This window comes from Selaginella moellendorffii, unplaced genomic scaffold (assembly GCF_000143415.4).
Source record: "Selaginella moellendorffii unplaced genomic scaffold, v1.0 SELMOscaffold_49, whole genome shotgun sequence".
Classification (NCBI taxonomy): Eukaryota; Viridiplantae; Streptophyta; class Lycopodiopsida; order Selaginellales; family Selaginellaceae; genus Selaginella; species Selaginella moellendorffii.
Window position 1 is genome coordinate 1,396,407 of NW_003314310.1, and position 10,541 is coordinate 1,406,947.

Genomic DNA, 10,541 nt, shown 5'->3' on the forward strand with positions numbered 1-10,541 from the left:
TGATAAAAACACAATGAAATTGGAACATTTGGTTGAGCATGTATTTGACTAATGAAGCAAGAACTTAATTTGGTTAAGAATTATGAATAACATATAAATAATTTAGTAATTTGTGCATGTAAGCTTATTGTCACAACCTAGGAAATTCTTGATTAAATGGTCGACAGTATAATATTGCTAGATCTAAGGTTGTTACTAGGGAGCAAGATTTCATTTAGAAAAATGTTTAGGTTAAAAATTAATCCAGTAGAAATATAGAAAGTTGTGATTTCAATATTAAATTCTAGATATAGAAAATCATATATCAAAATATCATTAATAGACGACCATTTGATATAAGATCATTTTCTAATATCAAAGATGATCTGATATGATCAAATGCTTTTAGTAAATGTTGAAAAAGTATGAAATTGTATCATTTTAAAAAAATATAAGTAAATAACAATAATAAATAGATGTTTATATCTAGAGATAGCACATCTAGTGCCTCCGGGCCAATCTTCACAGTCAACACTTTGCAGCATGACATCCAGCAGATGAACACCGCATTCCAGTCAAGCGGCATGTCCGGATGCTGTGACACCTCGCTCCACCGCCAGGAGGATGATCAATCCTGCTCCAGTCGCCAGATCTTCCTCGCGGGCTTGGGCTGCTGCTGCTGCTTGAGCGATCTAGATGCCCAGACAGTCAACACATTTGCATGTGCCACATGTTGCAGCGCCTTCCTCTCTCGCCCCACACAGCTTGGCCGCCTCCCATTGGCTGGGAGCAAACATCAGCACGATTATTCGCTAACACGTGGTTAAAGAAATAACCCTTTTACAGTTACCCCCCCCCCCCCATCGGACGGCTGTGATTGGCTAGATCCGGCAGCCCAGAAAGTTCAACAACTCCTCCTTATTGTGATAGATTATGCATTAACATAACAACATATTTAACCTTAATACTTAAAATATGTGCAGGTATATCAGATGGTGTTATTGAGTTGAGAAATCAAATAGGAAAATCTACAATGTCTGGTTCAAAATTATCAATATTTTTGTAGGATAACAATTTACCCATTCTGCATGACACTACTTGTTCATTTATTTATAATGATTCTTCATTCTTCACTCTGTGTAAAACTATTGTTTGCTGATATATTTTTACTAAACACAACATCAATCGTATCTTCCCTAGATGTACATTTTAAAGATAATTTAATTGCATTTTCTTTTGACTCATATAACCTAACTTTTATAAGCCATTTAATCCATTCTTTTTCATTTTCATTTATACACATATTTATGTTTAAAATATAATTTTTAAAATTCTTCCACAAAGTGCTAGTTCTCATGCAATTTTAAATTATCTGTGATCTACTTCCTCCTTTAATAACAGGTAAAGTTTGAAAAAAATCCCCACCAGCCACAACTATAATTCCTCCAAAATATTTTTCTGAATTTATTATGACACATATCACCTTTTCCACTACTTCAAAAGCATAAATTGATACCTTCCTTTTTCCATCCCATATAATTATATCTACATTTCTAACATTTTCTCCTGCTTTAGAATTTCCATATAAGTTATATGTACTTGTTTCAATAATAGTGAATTGTATGTCTACCAATTAAAATTTTCCTTGCTATTTCAATCCATATTATTGTTATAGTTTTTTCCAATATTTTCAGATGCATTATAGTTGTATTAAATAAAATTTATTCTCCAGTGCCACCAACTCCACCAATATAAAATAATTTATTTTTGTCAATATTATTCAATGATGTAATTATTGCTTCAAAACTATCATATTTTTCTTTTTTAAGAAAACTTATATTCTTTTCAATAATATGATGTTCAGGTATAACTTCAGTATCATTCTTATAAATAGTTGTTATAGTTATTATTGGTTTTGGCAGCTCAAAATCGCTCAAAGTTCTATTATGTTATTCAAAATTTTCTGATAATTCCCAAAAAGTATAGCATGGTTATATACTTCTTCTTCAGAATAATAACAATGAATAAAATCCCCACACATCTTTCTTATATTTGTTCCATAATATATATGGATTTATGAGATCAACATAATATCAAATAAATAGCGTATTCTAATTAGAATTTGAAATGTAATAACTTCCTCAAGACATCTATCCCATTCATCGTCATCTTGCAATAACCCCATATCATGTACCACAAACTTGCATGTTTCATATGTATTACCATTTAAAACTTTTAGATCATTAAAACTCTGTGTACCTCTTTTATATAATAATAATACATCACTCGTTATCTTGAGGGGAACTGTATATATTCTACCAATATTTTTTTATTTTATTGCCTTTTTGTCCAAAGCATAAGTTCCTGGAATTTTTATAAATGTATACTTTCTAGCATCCACATCTCTTTTATTCAATTTAACCACTTAGTTAGCTTCATCTGTTTACCCTTTTCTAGTACTATTTCTTCTTCACCTTCATTAAAATAGACACTTTGTAAATTTGGGAGATATATTTCTAATATTTCAATTCTATGAGGTTTTCTAGGTAAATCATACCTAAATATTCTCTACATAAACTCAGATGGCAATTTCAAAAGGCAGTAATTTCATCTGAGTTTAATATTTTTTCATTACTTATGTCATTATCTTTTCAAAGATTTATTAAGGCACAGTCATGCCTCTCTCATATATATAAAATTCTTTTCACTATTATTCACATGAGTTGGATATTTATGATGAAGATATTTTTATATAGCACAACAATTTATTATTTATTTTCTTGGTCAATATCTGTATATAAATATCCATGCTCTAGTCATCTATACTGTGGAAATTGACCACCAATACTTTGATTTTCTTTCTAAAGATTTTTAGGATAGTTAGCATCATTTCTATAACAAGGATTATCTATAAATCCAGGTCTACAAGGCTCATATGTCATTTTTTTTTCACCAACTCATATAACTCTGAATCTTCATTGGGATTAAGTATTTCTGCACATATAATATTATCTACATTATCAATATTTGTATTTTGTATTTTTTATTAAGTATTACTAAAATATGATAATGTTGTAAGCATCTCTTTTGAAAATCAATTATATAATTACTTACTTTGCTGAAAAATTCAATCAATTCAATTCAATTCAATCAATTAATTACTTACTTACTTTGCCAACAATTTCAACATTAGTGGTTGAAACAAAAGTCCAGTGCACATAACACATTGAGACCAAAAGCTTTAACGAGAGTGGAACTCTGAATAAAGTGTTCGAGAATGAGTATGAAATGATTGATGAATGAGTGTCTAAAAAGGGACACAAGAAGAGGTGACACATGGTAAGTGTCGTGTTAGGCACCAGCTTTGACTATGTGGTCAACGTCGGTCAAAGGGAGGCTCAAGGGTATATTAAGGCATGTTAGGGTAAGGAACTTAACCTACCCTAGGGCTCACAGTGGAGCGGCAGCGCAGTGGAGCTTTTGAGGTAGCTCGGGGGTGGTTGGGTGGTGAGGAACCTCAAGAGGTGGCGTAGCATAATCTAGGGCAACTAGATCTTTGTCTTTTTGCGCCGGATCATAACATACCATTGTTAGGATCCTATCCCTTACACCCTAAGCCAACTAGCTAAAGGGGTGATCACTTGATTGCAGGGCCCTTTCCTTATCCTATTATCCTGACCTGGTGCCTAACATGTCGTGACACATGGAAGTGTTGAGAAGGAGTCTAAGATGGAGTTTGAGAAGGAATCTAAGATCAGCAAGAGATGCAAGACGAGATGCATGGCATGATGGATACCATGCGTGGGCGTCAGATGGAGTTTGAGAAAGAGTACGAGATGGAGTCTAAGATGAAGTCTGAGAAGGAATCTAAGAAGTCCAAGATGGAATTTAAAGAGTTTGAGAAGGAATCCAAGATGGAGTCTACGAAGGAGTTTGAAATGGGGACTAAGACCAAGACAGAGACTAAGACTAAGACCGAGAACAAAACTGAGACCGAGACCAAGTCCAAGTCCGAGTCCAAGGGTGAAAGCCCAAAGCAACCGTCTCCTAAACCCTAGGGGGTTTAGTGAGCTCCAAAAGGATAGTAGGGGCAAGATTCCAATGAAACCAGTTTGGCCAAGAAAGGCAACTGTGGCTAAGGAAGGTAAAGGTACCACCAACATCTCAACTTATTATACTAAAACTATATCTATTCACCCTTGTCCTATTGGTAGTTGAAGATCACCTGCAATACAATTTCATCTCTCCAAGACTGGGCCATCCATCCATGAGTGGTTATTCCATGACCACATCTTAGGATCCTTAAAATGCCTTAAGACATAGGGAGCATTATCCCTCAATATCCTTTTTTCAATCCCCACCAAGTCCCTCTCCATCCATACCAGTGCTAGCCAATACCACCATTAGTCTAATACCTAAAAGCCCATCTACTAAGCCCTACTAACCTCTAAGGATTCATCACCATATAATCATACCCTTGGTCACCAAGTAAGAAGACCACTCCTCTTTTTTTCTATAATCTAGGACTTTAGGATGACATTTTGAAACACCATAACCTAACCTCATGGGTACTCCCCACACCTCCCACCACTAGAGTGCCCCAACTATGTGGTTAAAGTGAGGTTTCAATGAGCCATGCAAAGTTATCTAAGTAGGTAGTGCAACCCACAGTTGGATTGAGAGCATTGACCATCTGATCTATTGCGGGAGCTAGAGCCAACTCTTGAACACTTCACCAAGTTACCTTAGTTGTTCATTTGTATGCAATCTAACCTTGGACTCCTCAATGGTTATATCATCACCCACCACATGGTACAATGTGTAGCCTTCTTTAGTCACACTAGCCTTTCCTAGCCAAATTAGTTCCACTAAAGTTCTCCATCTTAGTATTCCATAGGGACTCACCAAATCCCCTTGGGTTTGGAAGATGATCACTTTGGGCTTTCACCCTTGGACTCGGACTCAAACTTAGTCTCGGACCTAATCTCAGTCTTGGTTCTGGTCTTAAACCTGGTCTTAGACTCCTTCTTAGACTCTCCATCTTGGACTCTCTATTGGACTCCATGTCAAACTCCTTGGATTCAGTCCATGTGTCACAACACTTGCCATGTGTTAGTCCCTTTTGTATCTGTAGCACACCTAAATTTGGAGTCGAACTCCAAGCCCGTTGCACTACGAAATGAGGGTCTGGTACAATCCCACAAGCACTAGCTCCCCATATTCAGCACCTACACACAAAATGGTGTCAAACAATGTCTAGCACAATTTTAGCATACTGGTTGGCCTAATGTGAGGAGGAGGGCACCCCACCGACTAAAGCAGTGTGGAGCTTGGGCTTAAACCCAAGCCGAACACAAAACAAGGAGCGACATAGCCCAGCGGGAGCCAAACTAATGTCTTACGTGGTCGGACATGCATTCCAACCACTATCCCTACTATACATTTGGAACCCCCAATATCCCCCCCATGAGGAACACTTTCACCCCAAGCCTCCGTTAGTACCAGAAGTTAGTCTCTGAGACAAACTCGAAACTTACTAAATATGGAATATCCCTAGATTGCAAATTTGGACACGGGACAAACACCATTGTGTTTAGGACAATCTTTACAATCCGTAAATATGCCAAATGAGCAAATCTAGACACTTTCCATAATTAGCATTTGGGACCGAAATGAGACTAACACAAAAGGCATGATAGCGAGGGTGTTTGGCAAACATGGTAAATTATCATCTAGTGGTATTGAGGGACTAGTCTCAATAGGCGATGGTTCTTGTCATTAACCATTACAAGACATAATGAGATGGGAACTCCTTACCAGGCTAAGTATGCTTAGTTAATAGCACGTAGGAATTCCGTCCTTATGCTTGTTCGGTCTAAGTACACTCAAAATGCCCAGTTAACTCCACTAGCACAAGAAGGGCTACCAAAGGGATCCAATTGTATCAACCTCCTACCGTCATGGCAGTAAGGAAAGAGTATCCGTAAGGATTAGTTGACAAGTATCTTTCGATACCCAAAGTCACATCCCTTTTTAAAGACTCACTTATTGATTACTTCATGCTCACTTTATTAGGAGTTCACTCCCACTCTCAACTTACCAAGTCAGAGCTTTTAGTCTAAATGTATTACACTCATTGGACTTCTACTTTTGCCACTACCATATGCACTCTTTCAGCCCCACTTTGGGGCTTAGGGATTTGTGTTTTACATTATCATATATGTACCTATGATGGATAAACATAAAGTAGAAACTCCTATGTGTTTCTTGTTGAGCCAGTATGAGAATTCATATATTGGCTTGCACTTGCTAGTGTTAGGAACACCCATGATATTGAGCTTGGTCCTTGTCATTACATGTCCAGAAAAGAGCTTGTTGCATAACATCTGGTATTGTAAGATAAAATGACACTTTTAATCATAACAAGAAATGTAAATTTGCCCACTCATTGGTCCACATAATGGTTATGCTCTCATCTTCCTCAGAAGAAGTGCAAAACCTAGGAATCTGAGCATAATTCAAGATATTTGAAGGACAATTCCCATCTAAAAGATCAGCTAAAACATGTTAGCACTGCCTCTAGCAAAACTAACAGTGCCTGGAGTGATTTAACACTGGGGGAAAGGCAACAACAAGTATTTGTTCTTAAGAGGCCACCCTCACTAACAAATATCGAAGTGTTTAGAAAATTGGGTTTTGGTTTGAGTCTCAAAATTAACTCACAGTAAAGAAACTGAAAAGAAGAAACAAAGAGATTTTCAGAAGATTGAGGACTCACTGCAATTCTTAGGCAGTCAGAATTTAATGAATTTAACAGTGAAATCTCTCTAGAGGAGAGACTCATCTGAGTGTATGAGGTGCAAGTGCCATATTGTAAAGCAGTTCAAGCATGATCATTGAAAGCTCTATGATCCACAAAGCTTTCATCCATCCTCTGTCTATTTCTTTTACCTTGCCATGGTTATCTTCTCTTGGCCATTAACTACTAGTGCCTTAAGAAAGTGACAAAATTTCTCATAGATATGTTGGTTCATATGATATGGTGGAGCATAGTAAGATCACTAATCAATTAGAGTTGTTAGTGGGGTGAAAATTCATCCAATATTTTATATCAGCTATTTAAAAGGTGTATCTCAGAGCAAAGGGCCCAATGGTCTACAACTGAGGATGATAGGCCAGAGATTTGAGCAAGTCCCCAGAAAGGGTATTGATCACCAATCCAGCTCATCCTTGGGACAAGGTTTAGTGCTAGTCTAGGGCCTCTTCTGTTGTTTACTTCCTGGTGCATAACACTGCCCAGGAAATCACTCGGACAGTCTACAGAAAGCTCTTTTCTTCTACACAACAAATAAAATATTTGTCTCAAGATTCGGTAGATAGCTTGGTATTGCTACAATCATTGAACTAGAGGTTAAGCTGGCTAGAAAAATTAGCTTTAAACTTAGATCATCTCCAGAGCATTGGAGCAACATGCTCTCGCATAATTTCTCTCCAAAAGTAACAATATAACACTTTTTAGAACTTAATAAATAGCATGCTATGCAGACAATGTCCTCCAAGGTGATTGAAAGAACCAAAACAAAAATTTTAAGTAATAACTGGGTTCCAAATAAAGGAAGCATGTTTGCTACTACACGGTTAGTGTTTAAATCTAAAACATTAATTCAAATGTAGACCTGGAACTGGGTTTTTAAAGCTCAACTCATCAGATCTACCCTTTATAAATATCATAGCTTCACCGTGCTCCAATCTGCCACAGGAATAGTTTAAAGGAAGAAGAATGATCAATACATACCAAACATTCCCCACTTCAAGGTTTCCAAGAAGATCGGTAATTTCATCAATTGTAGTCTGATGAAGAAAGTCAATCTCTTCAATCCTTTCCCGATTTCTCTTATTTTCTTCTTGTCTAAATCTTTTGTTCATTGCTTTTTGCATTTCCTCTTCCCCACGCAATCTCTGGTCTTCCTGTTAAAGCACAACTAGGTTAAACATTGAGGAGCTGATATTACTAGTGAGTCTATCTTCAGTGTTCTGGCATCGTGAGAAGCTTGAATCGCATTGAGTATCATATCTTTGTCACGGAGCAACTGAAACAGATGGGATGAGAAAAAGAAAGCGAAATTACAACAGTTACCATGCGACCTTCATCTGAGTCGACTTCAAGTTCCCCTAGTGAAAATTGTTCCATAAGAAGTGAAGCCTGCGCCATTACTGTTTCAGAGCAGTTGTTTTCTGACATTCTTATGGTTCCGAAGGTGGTCCAGTTGTTAAGGTTCAGACATGGTAAAAAGAAGAGTTCTTAAGGATATTAGTTTTGAAATTGAATCTTGTTTGTGTCAACAATTGCAGTGAAGTTGTTGTCGAAAGCCGACCATATGTCCTAGAAAAGGATGAATTATACTAGAATATTTTCGTCATGGACTTACATGAACTTCACCAAATGTTAACATTTCAAGCTCCAACAACTTCTCCCTAGTCCTGTCGTTGTCTTCTCTAAGAAGCGCCAGATTTTTGTCTGCTGTGCTGGAGTTTAAACGAACCTCTGCAAGAATCTGCAAGCAAGCATTTTGAATCAGGTAAAACTAGAAGAACACAGACCTTTTTTTTATTTTTTTTTATTTTTCTCGCGTATTCTCGGGATTCTTTGTCCCTGACGTCAAGTAAAGCATTTGTAGTAAACTGCCAGAACTCTATTTCAACTTGCTTTTTCTTGTATTCAGCCAAAATTGTTCCAATAATCTCTTCAGTCGCAGTAACATATTTTTCTTTATATCTGACTTAAGGACGTCAAAATCGACATGAGGAGAAACCAGACGGAAATACTCGTCCATAGAAGCTAGGAGACCAGGAACTTGGCTAAGTTTGGGGTACTCTACATCTTCCGAAATCATTCTCTCGAAGAGGGTGTCACATCCTAGCAGGTTAGCATCCTGCACATTTTCGAAGTGAGATCCTAGTATTAGTGTGATGTATACTTTGTAAAGTGCTTGTCGAGTTGCATGCTCTTCAGCTGCCTTAATAAGAAGATCTTCCTCAGCTTCTTTTTGTTTTAAATCTGTCATATCATCTTGGTATTGATCCCTAGCGGCTACCACCTGCTGAATTAATTTAAGACAAGTCACTGGAAGGGAAATATTTACTGCAGCTCTGTCTACATATCTATGATCAAAATATGTCAAATCTCTCAGGTGGGAAATAACATAGATCCTGTATTCGGGATCCTAAATAAAAAAACTGAACAAGCGTCAGAAACTATGAATTTATCAAGACACACTAACCGTAGCAAGAGGATTTCCATCAAGAGTCAGCACGTGGAGATTTCTTAAGCGGCGAAGCGGAATTACCTGCAAGTGCTTTCAGATTTAACAGAGTAGCAGAAACATGAGTTTGTGTTTCTTATCGCACGTCTTCCAGACGCCTTATTCTGTTTTTGCCAAGAGAAAAAGACGTGATCTTTTGTAGTGTGTCAAGGCCTGTGATTTTCTCAATTTCGTTGTGATATAGTGACAAATCTTCCAGGTTTGTTAGAGTCTCAAGACCACCTATGCTTTTTATTTTATTGAAGGACAAATCTAATAGAGAAACGCACGTTAGTAGTAGACTAAAGAAATTTTTTCTTACCCAGCAGTTTCAAAGTTGCCAGGTGAGAAAGATTTTCAATTTTAGAAATGTCGTTGTTATCGAGATAGAGTTTGGTTAAAGACCCAAGTCCATGCAACCAATTGATTGATCGCTGACCTAAGGAAATTACAATTAGATTAAAAAAAAGAAATCCTGATTAAGTTGTACTCACACTTGAAGGAGAAGATTAGGCATGTCACAGTACTCAAAGGCATTGTCCTCTTTCTTTCCTCTAGTTTTTCAGGCGATCCTCCTTCTACCTGAAAAACAAAAATTTCAAGATGAGAAGTTTAATCAGTCAATTTGCCTTGATGCACGAGCGCAGCATATCAGTCGTGACGGCTGTGACTGCCATAGCTTTCTACTGAAAGTTTCCCTAATCCATACCAAATGCAGAACCCTAACTAAGGAACTGTTAGTGGTAATTGTGGTTGCGTTGTGTGCGACACCCTGTTTGAAAGTGAGTGCACCCCAACCATTTTATGACCAGCTAAAATTCTTTTTTTAAGAAAGTCTCTAGATGATCCAGTGTTAGAACTCATGCACTCATCACTGACGGTGGTCATGAGGTTTTCATGAGCAACAAGAGCATGGTGGCAGTGGATGATGACTTGAGTATCAAATAAAACACAGTATGCCTCATCCCAGGCCAATGCAAATGGCCAATCTCCCTGCATTGGTCAGCCAATAAGCTATGGGAGTCCTTCAATAATATGCCTTGAAGGATCGAGCTATCGTGGACTGTGGAGAGCACTGCGGCCATGACACTTCGTTTATTCATTCATGAACTGTTTGCAAGGTCTCATGGAGCCTTCCAAGAAACATTTAATTAAGCTTGCATGCTGAACAAGATGCATTGACGTCTCCCGCAATCAATTTATTTCTTTTGTTCCCTCTATTATTGCCACTAGAGTAGCGAATAAAAGTGCTGCTCCAAC

At 37.4% G+C, this 10,541-nt stretch overlaps 1 protein-coding gene across 1 annotated transcript; it reads right to left on the minus strand.

Annotated features, from left to right (window-relative positions):
- Positions 1–554: 554 nt before the first annotated feature.
- On the minus strand, positions 555–10,280 carry LOC9648131 (dynein regulatory complex subunit 3). Its single transcript, XM_024686534.1, has 11 exons — positions 10,080–10,280; positions 9,809–9,863; positions 9,604–9,720; positions 9,388–9,554; positions 9,261–9,326; positions 9,123–9,203; positions 8,958–9,077; positions 8,769–8,912; positions 8,409–8,534; positions 7,992–8,069; positions 555–671 (listed from the first exon to the last, which is right to left on the minus strand). The coding sequence occupies exons 1-11, from the start codon at positions 10,278–10,280 to the stop codon at positions 555–557; spliced, it is 1,272 nt and encodes a 423-aa protein (XP_024542302.1).
- Between the last annotated feature and the right edge of the window lie 261 nt (positions 10,281–10,541).

Coding starts and splice junctions, on each gene's coding strand:
- LOC9648131 (XM_024686534.1), bottom strand. CDS start 10,280: ATGCAGGGAGATTGGCCATTTGCATTGGCCTGGGATGAGGCATACTGT. Junction 9,555..9,603: donor GGCAACTTTGAAACTGCTGG/GTAAGAAAAAAT, acceptor TTTCTCTATTAG/ATTTGTCCTTCAATAAAATA. Junction 8,535..8,768: donor CTCCTCATGTCGATTTTGAC/GTCCTTAAGTCA, acceptor GCTTGCTTGCAG/ATTCTTGCAGAGGTTCGTTT.